The sequence below is a fragment of the Sebastes fasciatus genome, chromosome 14, assembly GCF_043250625.1.
Source record: "Sebastes fasciatus isolate fSebFas1 chromosome 14, fSebFas1.pri, whole genome shotgun sequence".
NCBI classification, from domain to species: domain Eukaryota; kingdom Metazoa; phylum Chordata; class Actinopteri; order Perciformes; family Sebastidae; genus Sebastes; species Sebastes fasciatus.
Genome location: NC_133808.1, coordinates 20,242,780 through 20,266,727, shown reverse-complemented (window position 1 = coordinate 20,266,727; position 23,948 = coordinate 20,242,780). Strand labels below are relative to the sequence as shown.

Here is a 23,948-nt window from a genome sequence, read left to right as displayed (position 1 = left end):
TTCTCATTCGGTTCGACACCTTAGTCTATAGACCAAGGCCTATTGAAGGAGGCTGGGACACGGAGGGACACGGGTGATGGGATGGGTATGAGGTATAACTTGAATTTTTCAGACTTTTTTTTGGGACATTTTTCAAGTTTTTTCAAACTTTATTTTTCAGATTTTATTTTTTAGACTTTTGTTTTCCAACATTTTTCAAACTTTTTTTCCCAACATTTTTCAGACATCTTTAAGCACTGTATGCATTATTATCTGTCCTACCTTTTTCAGACCTTGTTTAGACTTTTGTTTTCCAACATTTTTCAAACTTTTTTTCAGACTTTTTTTTCAAAGTCTTTTTTTCCCAGCATTTTTCAAACTTTCTTTTTCAGATTTTTATTTTTTTTACCTTTTTAAGACTTTTGTTTTCCAACATTTTTCAAACTTTTTTTTTCAAACTTTTTTCAGACTTTTTTTTGGGACATTTTTCAGACATTTTTTTTTTTTTTTACCTTTTTCAGACATTGTTTAGACTTTTGCGTTCAGACATTTTTCAAACTTTTTTTTCCAGACTTTTTTTTCAAACATTTTTCAGACTTTTCTTGGGACATTTTTCAGACATTGTTTTTTTTGTTTTACCTTTTTCAGACATTGTTTAGACTTTTGTTTTCAAACTTTTTTCCAACTTTTTTTTTCAGACTTTTTTTTCAAACATTTTTCAGACTTTTCTTGGGACATTTTTCAGACATTGTTTTTTTTTTTTTTTTTTTTACTTTTTTCAGACATTGTTTAGACTTTTGTTTTCCAACATTTTTCAAATTTTTTTTTTCAAACTTTTTTTTTCAGACATTTTTCCAGTCTTTTTTTTTCATCTTTTTCAGACATTTTTCAGACTTTTTTTTATTGTTTTTACCTTTTTTAGACTTTTGTTTTCCAACATTTTTCAAACTTTTTTTTCAGACTTTTTTTTCAAACATTTTTCAAACTTTTCTTGGGACATTTTTCAGACATTTTTTTTTTTTTTGTCACCTTTTTCAGTTATTGTTTAGACCTTTGTTTTCCAACATTTTTCAAACTTTATTTTTCAAACTTTTTTTTTCAAACATTTTTCCAGTTTTTTTTTTCACCATTTTCAGACATTTTTTCAGTCTTTTTTTTACGGACATTTTTTCAGACATTTATTTATTTATTTTTTACCTTTTTCAGTTATTGTTTAGACCTTTGTTTTCCAACATTTTTCAAACTTTTTTTTTCAAACTTTTTTTTTCAGACATTTTTCCAGTTGTTATTTTCACCTTTTTCAGACTTTTTTTTACGGACATTTTTTTTTTTTTTTACCTTTTTTAGTTATTGTTTAGACCTTTGTTTTCCAACATTTTTCAAACTTTTTTTTTCAAACTTTTTTTTTCAGACATTTTTCCAGTCTTTTTTTTTCACCTTTTTCAGACATTTTTCAGACTTTTTTTCCCAGCATTTTTCAAACTTTATTTTCCAGATTTTTTTTTATTGTTTTTACCTTTTTTAGACTTTTGTTTTCCAACATTTTTCAAACTTTTTTTTTCAGACTTTTTTTCAGACAACTTTCAAACTTTTTTTCAGACTTTTTTTTCAAACATTTTTCAGTCTTTTTTTCCCAGCATTTTTTTGTTTTGTTTTTTACTTTTTTCAGACATTGTTTAGAATTTTGTTTTCCAACTTTTTTTTTCAGACTTTTGCTGGGAGTACAGTTTGATGGCTCACGGGACAAAGGATTTCCTGGGTCTGTCTGTGGAGCACTTGGAGAGCAGCAGCCTGCCGCTAAACGAGCTCCTCTGTTTGGTGATGACGGTGATGGTTATTAGTCCCACAGTTGGTAAATTTGCAGCAAAGGGGATAGTGCAAAAAAACAAGAAGCATCGGTAAAAAACAAAAAGCAAGATACAACACAACCTAACCATTTGTGTAGCACCACCACCAGCCAGAAATCTGCCTTCCACAGATCAGAGTGTCAACTTTGGATCAAACAAGTGAATCTGTTTATTGTGGAGACTGTTGCCACCCTAAGGCCAAAATCTCCCCTTGAATATGTGTCAAAAACTGTGATTAAAGCACAGTGTGCTGGAGAAGAGTTGTGCGACATGTTTTAGTTTTCATGGACTTGCAGTTGAAGCTCACACTGGTCTGACCCTCGCTTCACAAAATATTGAGGCCATGAGTCCCCCTATTAAAATTTTGGGAGTGTTAGAAAAATGGCCTGCTTTTTAAAATGACAATTCATAGTATATTTTTTTTTTATCATTTTATTATTATTATTATTTCATAATCTCCAGATACACTGCTCTGCTTATTTATTTATTCATTTAACTGGTCAATTACATTGCCTCATACATTGTTTAATTCATATGCAGCAGTAAGTCTCAGAGTTTCCTTACATGATGATGGGCTTAATGCTCTTTAAAGTCATCTCCACACTATCAATAATAAAATGTGTGTAGGGAAACACGGAACCACAATTTATTCTTTTTGCATTAATCATTCATGCCAGTATGCATCCATTTTATTTTCCAATATGTTAGGTAATCACATTTTAATTGCTTTGCTGTAATTTCAAAACCCCAGGAAATCCAATCCCGCCCATCCCATATTTTCAAACTGCCCTTCTTGCCACTTGTATGTGTTGTATGTGTAGGCTATGTAAGGGTCACGCCTACAGTCAGTTATCTTGAGGGTGGGACGAACGTCCTGCAAACCGATCTACTATAACAGCAGCCCTCCTCAGACTGCCATTTTTACTGGATCTGCTGTCACTGCAACCATTTGAAAGCTAGAGGTCGTAGTTGCTTCACCATGAGTCACTCAATGAGTAAAAAGTGTAGCAGACAGTCCATGTGACATCTTAAAATAGAAGTCTTTTTTTTTTCCACCACTACAGCGGGTCCTGCAAAGTGTTTTTGTATTTATGACAATCTTCTGCTTTCTGTGTAAATTGGCATTGTACGATTCTAATTTCTAATGCTCAATAAAATTGCATTTATAAAAATAAATTAAACATATTTATTCATCATGACCTCAAAAAATTTGCAAATTATCTCTTCATTTCACATTTTTGTCCTGCTCTGGGCCACTTTCATTCTTGCCAGCACCGGCGTTATTATGACCTATTAGTGAAAAGGTTTAATTGTGGGGCGTTGCTTGAAACTCAAACAAAGGAAGTGGGACATACTGTAGCTTTATGATTCCGGGAACACCTATTAGGGCAAAGAAAGAGGACAACAGAGAGGTGCAAGCTTTACCGGTCATTTTTAACAATACTTCAGCTGACAGAATATGACCTAGGGATTTGGTAGAAAAGTCTTCATGGTTGTTATATTTTGTGTTGTACGGTATTAAAAAATAATCATATAATAATTAGAATCATCTCGGTCTTCTCTGAAAGGTAATAAAACCAGGTGCATGTGTTAAGCAACAAAGTGTTTTAATTTGACAAAACATTTCCATTTACACCAGAGTGCTACTTGAGCTTTGTGTTAATGTGAAACTGAGATCAATTATTTTATTTGTTATAGACGAGTCTCATAGCCTCAAGAGGGGAAACTGACTGACTTATAATGAGTAGTGGTCACTCACAAATATGTTCACAACCAGCAGACTTTTGACTGACAACCATTGCTTTTTTTCGATGAAAATAACTCTCATGTCGTGACAGCGAGGAGGAAGTCTGCATGACGTTTGTGAACAAAGAAAGCCACAAATTGCCAAAGTGGTGTATCTCAAAACAGTAGATTATACTGAGTCAACATTCCGATAATACAGTGGATGCCCGCTGGAATTGAAAGTGGTTTGACTTGTTTTAGATAAAAGAGCAGAGCGTTCTGCCTTTGAGTCATGGCATTGTATCACCAAATTAGGTTATTCCAGCCAACTGAAACATGCATTTATGCTGCACTGCTGGCCAACTGAAACTCATGTTGAGTAGACGTGTGAACATGTGAGCTAAACAACCTATTGGGTACAAATATAGTATGTAGCATGGTGGACTTAAATAACCATGATTTTGTCCTTTTTTCTTCTTATTTATGCACTGTTTCTGTGGTTGACTTTTATGTTGTGTATAGTGAAACAAATCTGGCAGGCAGTTGCTGTTTACTCCACTCAGTCAGCTGACGCTTTATGAGGCAGTTTTTATGTATTCAGTTTCACTGCTCTCCCAAGAGACAGCAGAACTAGGGAAGGAGGAGCAGGTTTCATATATATTGTTTTGCTTCGTAAAGACTGACAGGTCATTACAACTAAAGACTGTGGGAAACTGGTATGTTTGACAAAGAAGGTATTTTCTTTTGATAAAAAATTTACATTTTAGCTCGTTAAAGGTACCGCTGAGATTCAGGAAAGACGTTACATGCTTGGAGGTAGATGCATTTTAACAAAAATTACGTCTCATCTTCTATTTTTTGCATGTATTGTATGCGAGTTTCGACACAGATTTTCAGAATAAAAAGAACAATAATGCATCTACTTGAAGTTTAGTGTAATTTTTGCTAATTCTGTGTTCAAATTCATGTATTTAACCATCAAATTCAAGTTTCCACATATTAATACATAAAGGTCACATAACATAACAATTTAAACATGCATTGAAAAAGTCAATACATAACTGTATTGTTTCCACTATACCTCAATCCCAAATTTTCAAAATGACATAGGGTACACCGTTATTTGACAGTGATGATTCTTTCTGACACTGTTGCATCAATGTTATACAAAAAAAAGCAACAGTCATAAGCTACATCATAAAGTCATATATTAGAAAGTGCCAGGTGGAACTACATTAGGTTACCTTTCCCTCATCTGAGCTTCTGCTTTCTGAAATATGAGGTGCACATCTACACACCAGCACTCACAGACTCACACAATGAACAGGGTGGTGACCTCCTTTTGCATTGTGTGTATGCCTGTCAAGCGGATGATCTTATCCTGGTCTCATCAGTAGCTTCTCTGATTACAGCTCAGATCAAATCACTGCTCACCTTAAGCTGCAGGTATAAAAAAGCTGACTAGCACAGCTGGCTCCAGCACTACATCTTCTTACCGATACCTTGGACATTGGAGAAGAGACATAAACTATGGTAAGGTGTGGTTTACTAGTGTGAAACTTACTGCAAGTACTTATTAACAATTGTGGGATGTACTGTATATTTGTTCAATAATTTTGTGTGAGATATGAAAGTATTTTTTTTTTAATCTGCAGCAGCCCATGACAGAGAGTAGAATGTGATTTCTGGAATTTAAGCAGTTAAATAAAATTCTGTGTAGCAGAAATGTGGAAAGTAAACAGTTTTTTGTGTTTAGTAATTGAACAGTGTTGCTCGCTCTCTGCAGCGTGAATGTATCTCTGTTCATGTGGGCCAAGCTGGGGCTCAGATTGGCAATGCATGTTGGGAGCTGTACTGTCTGGAACATGGGATCCAGCCCGACGGACATGCGCCCAGTGGCAAGACTAATGGAGGAGGAGATGACTCCTTCAACACCTTCTTCAGCGAGACAGGGGCGGGAAAGCATGTTCCTAGAGCCATCTATGTCGACCTGGAACCTACTGTCATAGGTCAGTGCCTGTTATGATATATTACATCATATATTTATGTTGTTTCATTATTAACAAAACTATATTAGAGAATGAACATTGGGTTGAGGCTTGTTGCATTTTTCATCTGCGTAAATTTGCAATTCTTTACATTAAAAACAATTTAATGTAACAACATTGTTAAAATGTAAAACACAAGGATGACCACTGCAACATCACATTCATTTCTTTACAATAAATGCATACATGTTAACATTTTGACAGGAAATAAAACACGAGGATAGCATACAGTAATTATGATTTTCGTTGTACAAAAAAATAAACATTTATGCAGATGATACTCTTTATTATTAGAACAAAGTTTTCTTTTGCCAAATGTTTAATGTCAAGCTCTTGATTGTGATTCAACTTTAGAATCACTCAATCAATAAATCTGTTTGTCTATCATTTATCTATCTCCAGATGAGGTGCGTACAGGAACCTACCGGCAGCTGTTCCACCCTGAGCAGCTGATTACAGGAAAGGAAGATGCTGCCAACAACTACGCCCGTGGACACTACACCATCGGCAAGGAGATCATTGACCTGGTTCTGGACCGGACTCGTAAACTGGTGAGACAATCTGAGAGTGCTGAGGCTGCATATTTCTAGTATATTAAACTTGTTTTTTGCTAGACTAAATGATTTGTGAATTACTTTTTACATTCTATTACAGGCAGATCAGTGCACTGGCCTGCAGGGATTCCTCATCTTCCACTCCTTTGGTGGAGGCACTGGCTCAGGTTTCACCTCCCTCCTGATGGAGAGACTCTCTGTTGATTATGGTAAAAAGTCCAAGCTTGAGTTTGCCATCTACCCGGCCCCCCAGGTCTCCACCGCAGTGGTGGAGCCTTACAACTCCATCCTGACCACCCACACCACCCTGGAGCACTCCGACTGTGCCTTCATGGTGGACAACGAGGCCATCTACGACATCTGCCGCAGGAACCTAGACATTGACAGGCCGACTTACACCAACCTGAACAGGCTCATCAGCCAGATCGTGTCTTCAATCACAGCCTCGCTTCGCTTTGACGGAGCCCTGAATGTTGACCTGACAGAGTTCCAGACCAACTTGGTGCCCTACCCTCGTATCCACTTCCCTCTGGCCACCTATGCTCCAGTCATCTCTGCAGAGAAAGCCTACCATGAGCAGCTGTCAGTGGCTGACATCACCAACACCTGCTTCGAGCCAGCCAATCAGATGGTGAAGTGTGACCCTCGTCACGGTAAATACATGGCCTGCTGTCTGCTGTATCGTGGCGACGTGGTGCCCAAAGACGTCAACTCTGCCATTGCTGCCATCAAAACCAAACGCACCATCCAGTTCGTGGACTGGTGCCCCACAGGCTTCAAGGTGGGCATCAACTATCAGCCTCCAACGGCGGTTCCTGGAGGAGATCTGGCCAAGGTGCAGAGGGCTGTGTGCATGCTGAGCAACACAACAGCCATCGCTGAGGCCTGGGCCCGTCTCGACCACAAGTTTGACCTCATGTACGCCAAGAGAGCCTTCGTCCACTGGTATGTTGGGGAGGGCATGGAGGAGGGAGAGTTCTCAGAGGCCAGAGAAGACATGGCCGCCCTGGAGAAGGATTATGAAGAGGTTGGCACTGACAACGCAGAGGAGGAGGATGAAGGAGAGGAATACTGACTTTCCTGAGGCCTGTATTTAAACCAAAGTAAATTGATATTTAATCCTGGTTTTAAAATGGGACATTTACTGTAGTTTGTTGTAGTGAAGAAAAATGTGGGTCAAATGTATAAATAAACCAACAACTTGGTTAAGAAAAATAACACATTTGAAAGATCCTTATTATTAACATTATCTTTGTCTTTAGACATATTATATTTTGGGCCTTTAAAGATCTTTTCTTTCCGCCGTATCAGATTCAGAAACTTAGACCAAACCCTTTCTTTTGTGCACCTCCCCCCCACTATCCTCTCTCATGTGGAATGTAAGTTATGAAAGGGCTCCTATGTCGGTTTCTATATGCCATTCAGCTGTGACTGTGTGAGAGCGGGAGGGAGAGAAAATAAATGACTCACTCGCTTGCTGGTGTTGTTTGTGTAGCACGCACTCAGACAGCGGCCTGCAGCAACAATAGGATCCCAGTTATGTGTGAATCACAGCTCTGTGATACCAGGAGGGCTGTCGAAAAGTTGTACCAAGGACAAGCAGAAACTTTGCTTCAAATGTGTGTGCCATTGTGCCATTGTGATGTTTTTTTTGTGTATTCTGATTAGCTGAATAAACTGAACCACTGCGTGTCATTTGTGTCATCTCACATTACTGCTCAACATTTACTTTTCCTATCATTAAAGCATGTCTTTTACATTTAATTATTATAGCGGACCTATTATGCTTTTGTTCTTTTTCCCTTTCCTTTAGTGTGTTATATAGTTTTTTATGCATGTGAAAGGTCTGCAAAGTTACAAAGCCCAAAGTCCACGCCAAAAAGGGAGTTACTCTCCTCAACAGAAACACTCCTGAACTGGCTGAGACGCCTTGCTTGAAGTCCGTCCTTTTCTTCCGTAACGTGGTGATGTCACCAAGTAATACACTTGCTTAATACCTGCCTAGCGGCTAGTTTGGCACACCCTCAAACAAAGCTAGTTAGAGTGGAGCTGGAGCGGAGTCCGAAGAGTTTGGTTCAGCTGACCAATCACAGCAAACCAAAAAATGGCATTATGCACCTGAAAATGAGCACAATAGGTCCTCTTTAAGAACAAAGAACTTCATAGACTTTAAATTTTTTCCAGTTTGTGTGGTTATTAATTCAACGATTTAATACAGACAAAGGGTGTATGTGTGTGTTGGTGAGTGTGTGGGTACAGATGCATGCATAAAATAAGCATAATTTACTGTATTATATATTGAGAAATCTTCAGGGGTGAACATTGTGCATGCTATGGGTAAATTCCCCAACGTAACAATTCATTTAAGCGTTGTATGTAATTAAACTCTCTCACACACAACATAAGAAAATAGGGGCAAAGTGCTCATGAAGAAGATGAAAGTGTCTAATCTCAAACTGACAGTCAAAGCAGATAACTGTAAGGGCGGATAACACGACATTAAGGACTTCCCTCTTCTTCTTTTTTTTTAAACTGCTGCTCCCTACAGCGAGCTCCCTCTGCAGCTGCTTGCCGTAGTTTCCTGCCTGCCCCCTCCACATCCTTGCCTATATAAGTCCTGACTCTCCCTCTCCTCCTCACTTCTGCCTTGTATCTGAATCCTCAACGTCAGTCGAAGGACCAGCAGACATAATGGTGAGTAACAGCTTGGCTGATGATGACGTAGCCTTGATATTTCCACTCTCCTCTCTCTCTTCCCTGCAGCCTCCCTTTATCTCTGTTTCTCAGCATTAGATGGATTAAACAGCTGGGCCTCTTTAATGCTCATGAGGCCTCTGCTGTGGAGTTTAAGGTTACTGATACAAAAGCAGCTATATCCTATTAAGGGACTGTAGTTTTGAGCTGAATTTATGTAATGAAACTTTTTAGGGCATGTCTGGTGAGAATTCAGGGAGAGGAATGCCATGTGATAGTTACATATGGCTACAATAGGCCTAAACCCCATGAGTCATGTCTGCACTCAATGTAGGTCAGATGACATGTACTTTATGAGTTTGCGTTGTCATGTTTTGTTTGATGTATACTACAGCTAGTCATAAAGCAGGAAACATAAAGGAGAAAGAAATACTGGAGTCTTATGTGTTTATCGAGGATTTAAAGTCATCTTGAATATAAGAAGGAGTGATCAGGGTAATCGTGGCAGTGAGGGGGATGGATAGAAAGAACAGAGAAAAGAGGAGTGGTCTGGCCTGGGCCGTATGAGTTACTTGGAAGCCATTTTGCAGCTGTTAGGAGTTTTTGGTTGGAGAGAGATGTGGAGAGAGGGAGAGAGAGAGGGAGACATCCCTGACTGTTACATAGAACTACGCAGCTGGACAGGATGGGGGAGGAGAGAGACAGAAACGGGGAGGGGACGAGGAAAGGGAGGAGATACATGATGGGGAAATGGGAGAAGGCATAGTCTTCCTGTCTGCCACATATGACCTTAGTTTCCACTTTGTAGTGGGAAAACTCCATAAAATGGGTTCTTAGGGCTTTTAAAACTCGATTCCATTTACATTTCCTGCCCACGTTTGCTGGATTTTCCCAAAACAACTAAAGAGTGCAGACTCTGGACAATCTAATAGCTGCTTTCATTTAAATGTTGGCTCGCTCACATGCACTTTCAGCAGCTGAAAGCTTCAATGTTTTGCTCTGGCACACAGTACTCAACAGTCAACATTTCTTTGCCAACTAAGCTGTTTCCTCTCCGAACTGAGTTCCGAGTGCAGACATCATACAAAAGATTCAAGTTCAACGAAAGACCATACACGCCATAGAGCAGTAATGAAATACAACACATGTTCTTTTGCCCTTTTTTTTATATGAAATGTGAGGCATGAAACCACTCAACTGAATGTACTCGTGAGCTGAGTGACACATACTGTAAAAATCCCCAATTATTTGTAAGCAGTTAGTGTTGGATCAGGAAATAGTTAAAGGAAGTATTGTAGTATTTATTTAGGGGGATCTATTGACAGAAATGGAATATAATAGTCATAAGTATGTTTTCTTTAGCTTGTTTTCGTAACCTTAGAATGAGCCATTTACAGTATATCTACATACGGAGCAGGTCCTCTTCACAGAGCCAGTCACTTGGCACATGGGAGGAGTTTCACTTTGTTGCAATCTGCAACCTCACCGCTAAATGCCGCCAAATCCTACACACTGCACCTTTAAAGCTAATGCAGTAATACTTGCATTCTCCTTTAACTAATCTCTCTCCCTTCTTGTATTCAGCGTGAGTGTATTTCAATGCACGTCGGCCAAGCCGGAACCCAGATGGGCAATGCATGCTGGGAGCTGTACTGTCTGGAACATGGGATCCAGCCCAACGGACAGATGCCCAGTGACAAGACTATTGGAGGAGGAGATGACTCATTCAACACCTTCTTCAGCGAGACAGGGGCAGGAAAGCATGTTCCCAGAGCCATCTTTGTCGACCTGGAACCCACTGTCATCGGTCAGTAATGTGTAAATAGTGTGTAAATAAACATGAACGTACATATTCACTTGACTTCACTACTCCTAATTTATAAAAGATAAGGTATACTGTATGCTGATGATACTGTATACTATGTTTAAAACATTCATACCCCGTGGACGTTGGCTCTTACCCTTGTTTTTTTTCCTTTCATAGATGAGGTGCGTACAGGAATATACCGGCAGCTGTTCCACCCTGAGCAGCTGATTACAGGAAAGGAAGATGCTGCCAACAACTACGCCCGAGGACACTACACCATTGGCAAGGAGATCATTGACCTGGTTCTGGACAGGACTCGTAAACTGGTGAGAGTTCAGTTAGCTTGCTGGACAGCTTTAGCATTTTGGTGACTTTTCATGTGACTTCATACCTTCTGATATCTTGCAACTAAAGTGGGATTTTAAGTAATCAAGGCATATTTTCCTTTCAGGCTGATCAGTGCACTGGGCTGCAGGGATTTCTAATCTTCCACTCCTTTGGTGGAGGCACCGGCTCAGGTTTCACCTCCCTGCTTATGGAGAGACTCTCTGTTGATTACGGAAAGAAATCAAAACTTGAATTTGCCGTCTACCCAGCCCCCCAAGTCTCCACAGCCGTAGTGGAGCCTTACAACTCCATCCTGACCACCCACACCACCCTGGAGCACTCCGACTGTGCCTTCATGGTGGACAACGAGGCCATCTACGACATCTGCCGCAGGAACCTTGACATTGACAGGCCGACTTACACCAACCTCAACAGGCTCATTGGCCAGATTGTGTCTTCAATCACAGCCTCACTTCGCTTTGACGGAGCCCTGAATGTTGACCTGACAGAGTTCCAGACCAACTTGGTGCCTTACCCTCGTATCCACTTCCCTCTGGCCACCTATGCTCCAGTCATCTCTGCAGAGAAAGCCTACCACGAGCAGCTGTCGGTTGCTGACATTACTAATGCTTGCTTTGAGCCAGCTAATCAGATGGTGAAGTGTGATCCTCGTCATGGTAAATACATGGCCTGCTGTCTGCTGTATCGTGGCGATGTGGTGCCCAAAGACGTCAACTCCGCCATTGCTGCCATCAAAACCAAACGCACCATCCAGTTTGTGGACTGGTGCCCAACAGGCTTCAAGGTGGGCATCAACTATCAGCCTCCAACGGCGGTTCCTGGAGGAGACCTGGCCAAGGTGCAGAGGGCTGTGTGCATGCTGAGCAACACAACAGCCATCGCTGAGGCCTGGGCCCGTCTCGACCACAAGTTTGACCTCATGTACGCCAAGAGAGCCTTCGTCCACTGGTATGTTGGGGAGGGCATGGAGGAGGGAGAATTCTCAGAGGCCAGAGAAGACATGGCTGCCCTGGAGAAGGATTACGAAGAGGTTGGCACTGACAGCATGGGAGAGGAGGATGAAGAGGGAGAGGAGTATTGAAGGGCCAAACATCATCAGGGCTTTACTACATATTCCAAAAGGGATCATCAATGTGACACATTCCCAGCAACACTCTGATAACCTGTGGTGGTGATCAATATCAGTATTATCAATAAAATTTTCTCATGAGCCTTTTAAATGATGAATTGTGATCATTCCTGAACTTGTCCATCGCTTGGCACACCTTGCTAGCCTAAAACCTTTTATACTGAGTCATCTAGAGTGATCTCAGACTATTAACTGGTAACATATCAATAGCACTGTGGTGACAATTACAAGGATTACTGTCTAAAAAAGGTACATAGACAAAATACTTGGGCAAAACAAAATCATTGTGCCCGAAGGAATATTTGCGTCAGAGTAAACATGGATAAAACAATCTACACTATACATTTCGTTGTATATATTTTCTATTAATAGAGTGGATTTTTCCAGCAGTGTTTTGCTGGATTTCAGAGTGACTGTTTACATGCAGCTCCCATTCGTTTACAAAAGAAAATTCCAGTATCTCTACCTTTGCCAATTTCCTGCCTTTTGATTTGTCACAAAGTATACAATGGGCTGGGCCGGCCTTGTACATGCAGTTGCTTCCATCAACCACCAGATGGGAGCAATGTGACCAGCTAATAAAGTTGAGTGAGTTAGTTTACTCATCCTTGGGCTGTGTATAAATAGGTTTAGTCATTTAGACACGACTGACCAGTCCATGAACTCATCATGTGATCCTGATGAGTCACACTTTGAACTAAAAGTCTACTTTGTGGTTGGCTACACTTCTCTGGTCTACTAAATGTAATATATTCTGCTCATATATATGGGTGCACTTATCTGTAGTTATGGTCAGCATTGAAGAATCCAGCTCCTTTACCTAAATAAAAGTATTACAGTAGTATCACAGTGTAAAAATACCCCATTAGAATTAAAAGTTATGTTATTAAAATCTTAAGAACAGAACTATAGGCTAATTTCACAGAAACATTTTGACATGTAGTTGCAGGGTAAACAGAAGCGCAATTGATCAAATTAATTATGGTCCCGTTGTATTTAGTGTCACAGCCATTCCAGTGAGCCAGCATGCACAATACCAGGGCCTTGACCCACCTAAATGGAACAGGGCCATAATAATAATAATAAGAAGAAGAAGAAGAAGAAGAAGAAGAAGAAGAAAAAGAAGAAGAAGAAGAAGAAGAAGAAGAAGAAGAAGAAGAAGAAGAAGAAGAATTATTATTATATTATCTATTACACCTGTGTTTACTGTGCAATTCCATTTCAAAATGGCTGCTGTGAAAAAAAGTTTTTTCTGCCAAGACTTTTGTTTTTGAGGTATGAAAGTAATTGAATTTTCATGGATATTAAATTGTATAATAATAATAATAATAATAAAAATAAAAATAAAAATAAAAATAAAAATAAAAACAATTATTATTATTATTATTATTATTATTATTATTATTATTATTATTATATTTTTGTATTACACCTGTGTTTACTGTGCAATTACATTTCAAAATGGCTGCTGTGAAAAAAAGTTTTTTCTGCCAAGACTTTTTTTTTAGGTATGAAAGTAATTAATTTTTCAATGGATATTTAATTGTTTTAACTATATCTATATTCATTGTGGTCCTTGTATTGTTACAATTGTCCCCCCATACACTGTTACAATTGCCCATGCACATGGGGGCAGATGTAACATTTAACTTATAGTGTTTCAATCAATATTTTGACTGTAACATTGCTCGTAAAAACATCCTGTTAGAACACAAATACAAGTTACCTACATACATTTTTTTTATCCAAATATAGTTTTTTGATTAATGACATCATACCTTAGGAATGTGTACAATTGCCCCCCGGTCTCCCCTATTTATCTGTCAACATGACGTAATCATCATCGGTTTCCGTGACTACCATTAGAAGCTGCTGGTGTTATCATTGGTGAAGCCACATTAAGCAGCACGGAGCAACAGGCGGTGGTTGAGACAGACAGACAGACAGGGCGGGTCTCCGGTCACCGGTCTCTACCGATCATCATCAACTCGCATGTTCCAGACGCGTCTCTCCCAGCTGATCGTGACGTATAGCTCGGCTGTCCGCTTGTTTACCTGCTGAGGAGGAGGACCGGTAGTAGTAGACGGTATAACGGTAAACACTGCGGACGGATTGTGTCGGTAGAATAAAGTGTTTGTGTCGGTGGCGACGGAGAGAGAGAGAGGCACCGAGAGGAGGAGGCTGCTGTAGACTCACGGTAGGTCCACATAGCTTCAGCTAGTCGTCACAAGTTGTGGCTATACCACCACACAATACACCATGTAGGCTCTACCTCCTGCAGTTTATCAGGCTTCAACTTTACCATGATTGTGTCAATATCAAATACTATTAATGCTACCCTTTATTTCTAATGTAGTGAGTCTATATAGGCTATATATGCAGCTCACTGTGCCTGGGTAAGTTAGTGTCTGTAGGCCTGCTGTCATGTCAGCAGCAGTTGTTGTCAGATGCCTGACTGCTAGAAATAACATAGTAATAATAATACTCGTGTGAGCGCATGGCTGTTCTCGAGAGAGGCATAGTTAAGTTAAGTTTAGTTATTTTACCTCAGTTTGGAAGTCCCCATGCTGCTGCTGCCCTAAAACTGTTCCAAGTCCATTCATGAGATTGGCATGGTGGGTTTGCATGCTGACTCTTGACAGTGTAGCTATAATGGAACTATACTGAGGTCTTGTCATTTCATGGGCACACTTTCAAGTATTAATGATAAAATGATTAAATTTTTTTATTTTTTTTTATTTTAAGGTTAAAAGAAAAACATTTTCTGCATAAATAATATATATATAAATATGCATCCAGCTAATTTAGCCTGTGCAGAACATAAAAGAAGTCCTCCTTAATTTATTTAGTGTGTAACATTAGAAGAAACATGTCAGTGAGTCAATGAAATTAACACACTTTCAAGTATTAATGATAAATAAAAAATGCAATTTTATTTTAAGATTAAAAGAAAAACATAGAGAGATACATGTGAAATTAACTGATCTCTATGTATATATACCATTGTCATTGATCTATTCAATTCAATTATATGTTTATATATTATATACATTATATGCTGGAAAATGCTATTTTATTTTAAGGTTAAAATAAAAACATTTTCTGCATACATAATATATAATATATTATATATATATATTATATATATATTATATATGCATCCAGCTAATTAAGCCTGTGCAGAACATAAAAAGAAGTCCTCCTTAATTTATTTAGTATGTAACATTAGAAGAAACATGTCAGTGATTCAATGAAATTAACTGATCTCTATGTATATGTATATATATATATATATATATATATATATATATATATATATATATATATATATATATATATATATATATATAGATAGATAGATAGATAGATAGATAGATAGTAACTTTATTGATCCCGAGGGAAATTCAAGTTTCCAGCAACACAGTTCCATAGTTCAAAACATGTTAGCAAAAATGCAGTAAAAAAGTTAGTAGTACAAAGTACAAAGTACAAAAAAATATACCAGATATAAAAATACAAGGAGATGAAGAAAACTGTTAAAACTGAATATAGTGCAGGGTAACAGCTGTGATACAGGACTATTAAAAAAGTGAATATAGTGCAGAAGAGACTGTTAATTAATATAATGCAGAGTAACTCCATGGTATATAGTACTATTGTCAAATTAACTAGTAGCTTATAGTTTTCTATAGTGAGGGAGATGTCAAACAAGTCCTGAGAAAAAGGTCTAAACAGGCAAAATTGAATGATCTACTTACAAAAAAAGGTCATTACATGTTTCCATAATCTGTATTTGTCAACACTTGGTGTACAGAATGATAAACGGCTATGTTTACATTACACATAGCCTTCTTTAGCCATCCCTTAGACTGCCCCTGTTGTATATGACCTCTTGTCTGCAAATTAAATAAATAATGAGCATAGAGCTGTTTCTTTTCCTTTTTTGGAGTTTAGGAAATACCACAGATACCAAGAATTTGATAAAAAGGGGGGATGTGTGTGTCCAATCAGAGTTGAGTATATTCTGTATTTAAAAAGAAAACTTTCCTTTCAGGGGGCGGTGTGGTGAGGAGCGACAGGAGGCAACATGGTGGATTACTACAACGTCTTGGGAGTGTCCAAAACAGCTTCTCAGGAGGACATCAAGAAGGCGTGAGTATCTCTCAAGCATTAGGACTCACTTTATACAACTCATAAACAAGAATAAAACACCTTTACTTGAATATAAAATACAGTTAATGAGAATATATTTGGAGTTTATCTTCTTACTGTAACACCGCCAGGTTATATACGTAAGCCTTGAACAATTTGAGTTGGCCTCAAAATTAGCAGTTTCTTAGTTTTATGTGTCTGGATTTTTATGAACATCAGTTCAGAGCACATTTTAATTAGATTTCAAACAAAAGTATTCTGAACATGTGGGATAAAAATGTCAAAACACCAAAAATATCTCAGTATACATTGTAACTAAACCCATAATTAGAGGGTTGAGAACCACTGGTATGAAAAACACAGACTCCTCAAAAACATGGAATGGCCTCAGTGGTCTGGTGTCTTATTTCTCTGAGGCTCTCCACAGTGCATTGTTTGTTGTTATAGAGGAGACCATAGTACTACTTGTACATGTCTTTATCTCTATATATTTACTTGTATGCACGAGTCAATGTTTTTGTTGTGAGTTCAGGTATAGGAAACTGGCGCTGAAATGGCATCCAGACAAAAATCCAGACAACAAAGAGGAAGCAGAGAAAAAGTTCAAAGAACTGTCTGAGGCCTATGAAGTCCTGTCTGACAGTAAGTCAGGGCACTGTGGATCTTTATATATATTTATATATATGTGTGTGTTGTGGGTTGATCTGTAGTGATGCTGTGAGTCATGAATCTCTGTGTGATGATGTCAGGCTCTTCAGGGAGGAACTTCATTCATAGAGCCCATAAATCAGTTTCTAACATAGTAGTTCTATTTGTAATGTGTGTGTTGGGTGTTTGTATGAGAAAAAGAGAAAGAGACATCTATGGGTTTTTATTCCATCATTAAATTGTACTCTGTTCCTCTACTACAGAGAGTAAACGTGATGCACATGACAGCTATGAAACGCGACCCACAGGTAAACAATGACATATTATTGCTTCCATTACCTTTCCTTCTTCCCTCCTCACTCGCTTTGCTGTTGCCTTTCTCCTCATTCCCTTCCTTACGTTTCCTGCACCCTCCATTTTATTCACTTTCCCCCATTCTGACCCCCTAATATGTCTTGTATTTCCTCCATCTACTCTTTCTCCCACTTGGTTGCTCCTCGTCCACCTGACCCCGACGACTTCATTTTCCAGGTTTCTCCAGCAGCTCAAACAACTTTTCAACTGATAGCCCAGGATTCAGCTACACATTCCGCAACCCAGATGAGGTGTTCAGAGAGTTTTTTAGCGGCCAGGATCCCTTCGCTAACTTCTTCGGTAAGTCATACACAATATTCATGTGGGGTTATATCAGCATTTTTATGATTTTTGTTATGAGTTACTACTTTTTGATGGGTCCCCTCTGGACACCTGTACATGACTTTGGGAGTCTGCTTATCGTACTTTGGGAAAACCTCCTTTTTGTATTCCTTCACTTGTGGAGCAAAACATACACATAAGATCCCATTGCTTCACTGAAGTCTAACTTCTTAGTTAGTTAATATAAAAAAAAATAATGTAATATTACACCTTACCTAACAGTAAAGTGTTTACGTAATTATAAGTGTCTCTCTTTCTCTTTCTCTCATCCAGATGACTTCCCACCCTTTGGAGGCCCGTCCTCTCACTTCGGCCCCAGTCGCTTCTTTTCTTTTCCTTCAGCCGGAGGTAAACAGTTACATGATAAAAGTTGCATGGCGACTACAGTAACTTGTACTGTAGTTGTCGAATTAGACATGGCATATCGTATCGTAGCCACAATGTCGAAAGCACTGCCGCTGAACAACTGCTGAAATAGGAGGGAACTGTGTTTTTATATTTGTCAACATGTAAACCTTCTTTTTGTTCAAGAGATAGAAGGCTACCAGACTTTAACACTCTCTGTAACAAGGGAAACGGTGTCATCAGTTAAAATTGACACCTCAAACATACAGTCAGTTACACACATACAGTTACAGTCAAAAGTTTAACGTGTTTATAAATGAATGCAAAATGTACATTGAAATCCATGTAATCATAGCACAGATACTTATGTACGCTCCAATCTACACTACCAGGTACCTCACTGGTGTAACTCACCTAACCAGGGGTCATGGATTTTGTGGACAAAATGTTTTTCTCATTATTTTTTCCTTATTTTCTCATATTTGGACACCCCGTTGTGCATTTCTATACACGCAATGATACATCAAAATGAATCAGTCTCTCTTTTTTTCTCTTCTCTTCCTGATCATCTGTCCTCCTTCAGTTGATTTTTCCTCCTTCTCCTCTTCCATGGGAGGTCTGGATGGGATGGACAGCATGGGCGGAGGGATGGGCAACTTCAAATCAGTTTCTACCTCCACTCGCATCATAAATGGCAAACGCACCACCACCAAGAAGTACGTAATAAAGTTACCCAACCTGGGAAATATGAGTTGTTGTTTTTTTTTTATATTTTATGACTTTTTTATCCCAACAAGGATTAAAAAAAGTGAAATATTTTAGAAAATTATTTGAAATTTGTCACAATTAAGTACAATTTAATTTTCCTAAACTTTCAAAATTCTCTAAATGTAACAAACGTCACTGAAACTAAGTTGAAACTGTAGTTTCTGATTTGGAAAGTATTCTTACATTTCTAGTTTTTTATCTTGCCTAGGGCGTGATGGCATTTTGTATGCAAATGTTATATAACTGCAAACCTGAAGATATAAAACAAGTTCTGTAAACTATTTAATTGTCCTTCCCGTTGTGTTTTGAATTTTATTTGAATGCAACTGGATATTTAAGTAATTTTGCTTCTGTTTTGTTTTGAAAATAACTACAAAATATGACTGTGGAGCCATCATTGTAGCCCTAATAAGTTAGTATACAAGTCTGCATTTATGTTTGATTAGAAAAAGTACCAAACACAGTGACACACACACATACTTTTACTTTTATCTGTGTATTTGTCTTGCTTACAGGATAAAGGAGAACGGGCAGGAAAGAACAGAGATTGAGGAGGATGGGGTGTTAAAGAGCATTCTAATTAATGGTAAGACCAAAGACTCAGAATGATGTCACAAATAAACGTAGGTCTTGTAACATTTTCTATCCCTTCACTTTCTTCAGGCTAGTGCATATGCTACTCCATGTTGCTCATGCACATGCACACCTGTGTTGTTGTTGTTGCGTGTGTTGTCCCCAGGTGTGGCGGATGAAATGGCCCTCGCGCTGGAGCTGAGCCGACGAGAGGGACAGCCTCAGAAGCCACAAATCCCAAACAAATCACCCGCCGATTCCGACAGATCTCACTCTTCATCCACACAGCGGTCATTCAGCGCCGCCCCCTTCTACAACTACGGGGTTGCGAGCGACAGCAACGATGACGAAGACGACGAAGACCTGCAGATGGCTTTGGCATGCAGCCTGTCAGAAATGGACGCCCAGCAGAGAGCAGCTGTTACCGACATCATATCAGGTGCTGTGAGTTTGGGCAAAGCCATGAATGACAAAACCGGTGGCCTTAAAGGAGACAAGGTTTTTAAGACTACACTTAATGTGACTGTTAATAAAAATGTTGTCGAAGAGGAGAGACATGAAGAGCAGCAGTTTAAAATGGGCTCAGGGTCTGGAGGTGGGTGGGAAACGGGGGGGAAGGGAACCAGGGAAGCAGATTTCTCTCCTGAGTCATCCACCACCACCACCAGCACCAGCACCAACACCACCACTACACCACAAAGCCAGAGCAGTGGAGAGCAGTTTGAACCTGCCACGAAAAGTAGTGATGGCAGTTCGAAAAAGAAAAAGAAGTGTGGGTGTGTTGTGTGCTAATGCAGTGCGTGTGTGTGCATTTGGGATGCCTTATTTTTTTATAATTACCTGTGTTCTGCCTACAGCCAGACTCTAATGTTATGTGACGGCCAGACTCTTAATCTGAGGCAGTGCCTCAACTGGTCACACGGCTTTAATGCAGCCTTAACACCTCTAAAAGAGAGAGTGAGTCAACTTTGACACAGTGCCAATCCAGACGTTTCCATATAATTTGCCAATACAGCTAAAAGAGCAGCAATATGTAAATTTGCCAATTATTTACGCAGACTGAAAAGAGTGGGATTATGAGGGATTTAGATGTGGCCAAATTGGTAGGGATTGAAATCCCAGTAAAAGGCAGAGTATTGTGTGTTTGTCTGTGTGCCTCAGTTGAGACCGCGCCACAGAACTTTCTCATGCGGAGTCTCTGGCAAAGGAAATGTGTCAGAACTGTGTCACATGCCCAGTCTGAAACAATAGATCAAAATCTAAAGCTTAGTTTGTTTAAAAAAAAAAAGACCTGTTGATACTAATTTCTAGAATACATAAAAGCAAAAAGTAGTTGAAGCACAAACACACATTTTGCAAGAATACATTGTAAATACACACCAGCTTCCCAGTCAGAATTACTAACAAACCGGTAGCCCAGCTTCTACACTGTTGCAAGGTTGCAATAGTAAAGAGTGAATGTATCATTGAATGCAAGTACAATACAATACACTTTTACTAAAATATGACCATTGTTTTGGTGACCAATTTGGCGATGGCTGGAGATTAGGGACATTTAAGTATTGGACGTGAGGTAACCAGAATTAGGGACAGCGAGCCAGGGACTTTGCTTCTCCTCAAATGTTGTATTTCAGACACACTGGATGAAACATGTCTGGCTGGTAGCAGGGCAAACAGAACTGTTCCTCCTCCCCTCCTAGTTATAGGAGCACTGATTGAGCTCACCTTTGCCTTGTTGTCTCTGAACAGCACAGGTGGCTCCTCTCAGAGCTCATCAGGATGATGGCAGACGTGAAACAGTTTCTAAAAAACATTTGGTCAGATTGTAGATTGGGGGGTGGAGAGGGAAAGCACAGTGTACAATGTGTACAGCATTATGACTGATTGTATAAATAATCATTATATAGATCTTTCATATTTTGATCCCTTTGGTGCCTTTGCATGTTTTAACTACTGTGCTATGTGTTAAAAAAAGAATGTATTTAAAGCAAAGCCAATGTCAAAGCTGTACATTAGCGATTGGGAATGAGAGAAGTCGAATTCAACTGCATTGGGAAGGCTAGGTTTGATTTCCCTTGGGCTGGTTTGAACTGTCAGAGTAAGGGAGGTGCTGTCGCTGCGTTTTCCATCTTCAACATCTGTTGATTAAGCACCACCTGAAGCAAAACACTCATCCCCACCTGCTCTAGTTTAGCTGCTTAGTGAGCAACATTACACAGACTGTTGACTGCTGAAATAACATTGCATTAATAGTTCAAATAAGTGTTAATACTCTGTCTGATTATCAGGCCAACTCAATGTGTCGCACACGCTCATAGTGGAATACTAATATAACAGTTTTAAATGTGATTGTTGCTGTATCTGTGAAATAATGCTGAAAGTAACAGAAAGTACTGTTGGTGCCAAAACACAAAGGTGTTAAAAGTAATTCCTAGTGCCATTAATAATGTTAAAACATATATATTTTTTACTACTGTTCAAAGACACACCTGTCTCAATAAGTACCTTATTAAAGGCAGTCCCTGCTCTGCTTCTACGCTGCTCATAGAGCACAGGTTGTCGTATATTTTTCATGCTTGATTTATTTTGCATTGCACGAGTTTTGCTTTCTAAAGGATAACTATCATCACTGGCAAAAATCAAGAAGCTGTTAGAACACGTCATCAGTTACAAAAAAAAAAAAAATCAAGTAATTGTTGTTGTCTCTGAGTTGTTTATCATTTCTCCTCTCCAAACTGCGTGTGGAGAGGGACTGAGAAGGAGGCCTGTATTATTTGTACTACATTGAACTGACTTGTTATTTTTATTTTCAGATTGTTAAAAGGGAAATAACAAATAAAGATTGAGCCGAAGAGGATATATGGGATATTTGATTTTTTTTTTATCCAGAATATAGCAGTAATAGTTCTGCTTTATCCACTAATTGTCACTGATTTCATGCTATACTAGTACTACCATTACTAATACTACAACTAACAACGATACAGGAAATGAACTGCAGTGCTGCTTCCCCCTTCATTTACTCTGAATTATTCTTCATGGGTCTCTAAAACAAATGTAGATATGAATGAAATGAGTGCATATACTGTAATTCAATTTTAAAAAACAATAATTGAACTTGATCAGTATGCTTACAATTGATTCCACTCAGTATGCTGTCCAAACCAATGTGTCCCCCTTTTTACTTAGATACTGATCCTTTACCTCAAACGCTGTATGTTGATCATTACAAGTCTTCCTGTTTGTCTCATCTCTCCGCTCACCCATGATGACTTAAACCTTATTTAGTGCAAGAGAGTTTCACCTGTTTATCAGTGCAAACTAAGTTGTTTTAAGAATTAATTAATAACTCAAAATCTTGTTTTTCTGTTTTCCAGTCATTTTCTCATCAAAACCTGTCAAAACAAAAAACTGCCATGTAGATGTCCGCATAGAGCTTCACAAATTTGAAAGAATATTATTTTATCGTATTTTCTTCTGCTTAAATTTAACAATATGCTGGTATCACCTTTTAATTCCTGTCTTGCATGTCATGTTATGAGCTTTTATTGGCTGTGAATAGATCTCTCTGGGAATATCAGAGAAATAAAACATTATTTTTTTTATTCGTAATGCGACAAACGCACTTTATTGTACCAAATTATTGGGACTTATGTTGTTGTTTGTCTTACACTTCCTGCTTCCTGTTTCAGAGTCAGACTTCGAGGCCTTCACAAGCTAACCTGATTGGCTCGTGCTGTGCTGTGCTGTGCTGCGCCCTCACGCTGCCCTGAGGTAAAGACCAGTGTGAACCTGAAGCACCTTGAACGTTACCCCATCAGCCATGTGTAAATGATGGTCCCATCATATTTAAATCAGGTGATGCCTACAGTATTTGCAATACTGATAAAGTGTAACATGTCCTTGTACATCTATTCCCACAGGTCAAAGGTCAATTCCACATGATGCACTTGTCTCTCTCTGCCCACCATGGCTCCTACCTGCAGAACGACACTTAATAAAAAGATACAAATGTGTGTTTTTCCATGTATGAGTGTGAGTGAGTGTACATAGCTCATTGTGGAGTGAAAGACTGGAAAGTTTGTATTTTGAAACCTATCATCTCTGCATTAACCGTAGAGCTTTAAGTAGCAATGTTTCAGCTGAACTTTAATTTGAAGTATGCCTGCAAGTAGAAACTGATGGATAAGACAAATAGAAAAATGTTCCAAAACATATAAAGCAGAGAAAATAAAGCATGTCCTGCTGACTACTCTGTTATCAGTCCATGGTAGTTTATCTTTATCAGGGTTCCATTATCTGTAACCGCTTATCCTGTTCATTCAGGGTATATTATTGTAATGTACCCTGAATAGGATAAGCAGTTACAGATAATGGATGGATTATTGTAATACACTGCTGTTCCTCCCTTGTACAGCAGGGAGCGCTGTCGGTAAAATTCTGAAAGTACAAATCATTGATGCACTTTTGAATAATACATGCATTTCAAATCAATTGATAAAATACATGACATAGAAGAACTTGTTTTAAATGTGCCATTTACATCTTTTTTTTTTTATAAAACAAAAACCACAGGTTTTGAAAATGAGGCTTGAGGCTTTTTTTTTTTTTTTGTTTTTTGCTGCATCACGTCAC

The 23,948-nt window shown here is 38.7% G+C and overlaps 3 protein-coding genes across 4 annotated transcripts; all 3 read left to right on the top strand.

Moving 5' to 3' along the window:
• The first annotated feature begins 5,066 nt into the window (after nucleotides 1-5,066).
• Nucleotides 5,067-7,817, top strand: LOC141782829 (tubulin alpha chain-like). The gene is made up of 4 exons (XM_074659599.1): nucleotides 5,067-5,084; nucleotides 5,338-5,560; nucleotides 6,002-6,150; nucleotides 6,254-7,817. Exons 1-4 carry the CDS (start codon nucleotides 5,082-5,084, stop codon nucleotides 7,226-7,228), a joined length of 1,350 nt encoding a protein of 449 aa, XP_074515700.1. The 5' UTR covers nucleotides 5,067-5,081; the 3' UTR covers nucleotides 7,229-7,817.
• An 899-nt stretch (nucleotides 7,818-8,716) lies between these two features.
• On the top strand, nucleotides 8,717-12,222 carry LOC141782827 (tubulin alpha chain-like). Its single transcript, XM_074659596.1, has 4 exons — nucleotides 8,717-8,847; nucleotides 10,432-10,654; nucleotides 10,832-10,980; nucleotides 11,106-12,222. The coding sequence occupies exons 1-4, from the start codon at nucleotides 8,845-8,847 to the stop codon at nucleotides 12,081-12,083; spliced, it is 1,353 nt and encodes a 450-aa protein (XP_074515697.1). The 5' UTR covers nucleotides 8,717-8,844; the 3' UTR covers nucleotides 12,084-12,222.
• A 1,922-nt stretch (nucleotides 12,223-14,144) lies between these two features.
• On the top strand, nucleotides 14,145-23,565 carry dnajb2 (DnaJ heat shock protein family (Hsp40) member B2). 2 transcript variants are annotated; one of them, XM_074659598.1, is made up of 11 exons: nucleotides 14,145-14,328; nucleotides 16,186-16,283; nucleotides 16,816-16,925; nucleotides 17,195-17,239; nucleotides 17,463-17,585; nucleotides 17,901-17,975; nucleotides 18,556-18,688; nucleotides 19,256-19,326; nucleotides 19,480-19,752; nucleotides 23,006-23,087; nucleotides 23,237-23,565. In XM_074659598.1, exons 2-10 carry the CDS (start codon nucleotides 16,219-16,221, stop codon nucleotides 23,032-23,034), a joined length of 924 nt encoding a protein of 307 aa, XP_074515699.1. In that variant the 5' UTR covers nucleotides 14,145-14,328; nucleotides 16,186-16,218; the 3' UTR covers nucleotides 23,035-23,087; nucleotides 23,237-23,565. The 2 variants fall into 2 exon arrangements, with proteins under 2 accessions (XP_074515699.1, XP_074515698.1); XM_074659597.1 differs by lacking the exons at nucleotides 23,006-23,087; nucleotides 23,237-23,565 and having other exon boundaries at nucleotides 14,184-14,328; nucleotides 19,480-20,631.
• Nucleotides 23,566-23,948: the final 383 nt, after the last annotated feature.

What these genes read in the sequence shown, in the direction of transcription:
- LOC141782829 (XM_074659599.1), top strand. An exon ending in CCTGGAACCTACTGTCATAG is followed by an intron (nt 5,561 to 6,001) that starts GTCAGTGCCTGT and finishes ATCTATCTCCAG; the next exon opens with ATGAGGTGCGTACAGGAACC. An exon ending in TGGACCGGACTCGTAAACTG is followed by an intron (nt 6,151 to 6,253) that starts GTGAGACAATCT and finishes ATTCTATTACAG; the next exon opens with GCAGATCAGTGCACTGGCCT.
- LOC141782827 (XM_074659596.1), top strand. An exon ending in CCTGGAACCCACTGTCATCG is followed by an intron (nt 10,655 to 10,831) that starts GTCAGTAATGTG and finishes TTCCTTTCATAG; the next exon opens with ATGAGGTGCGTACAGGAATA. An exon ending in TGGACAGGACTCGTAAACTG is followed by an intron (nt 10,981 to 11,105) that starts GTGAGAGTTCAG and finishes TTTTCCTTTCAG; the next exon opens with GCTGATCAGTGCACTGGGCT.
- dnajb2 (XM_074659597.1), top strand. Translation starts at nt 16,219, where the DNA reads ATGGTGGATTACTACAACGTCTTGGGAGTGTCCAAAACAGCTTCTCAG. An exon ending in CTATGAAGTCCTGTCTGACA is followed by an intron (nt 16,926 to 17,194) that starts GTAAGTCAGGGC and finishes CCTCTACTACAG; the next exon opens with AGAGTAAACGTGATGCACAT. An exon ending in AAACGCACCACCACCAAGAA is followed by an intron (nt 18,689 to 19,255) that starts GTACGTAATAAA and finishes TCTTGCTTACAG; the next exon opens with GATAAAGGAGAACGGGCAGG.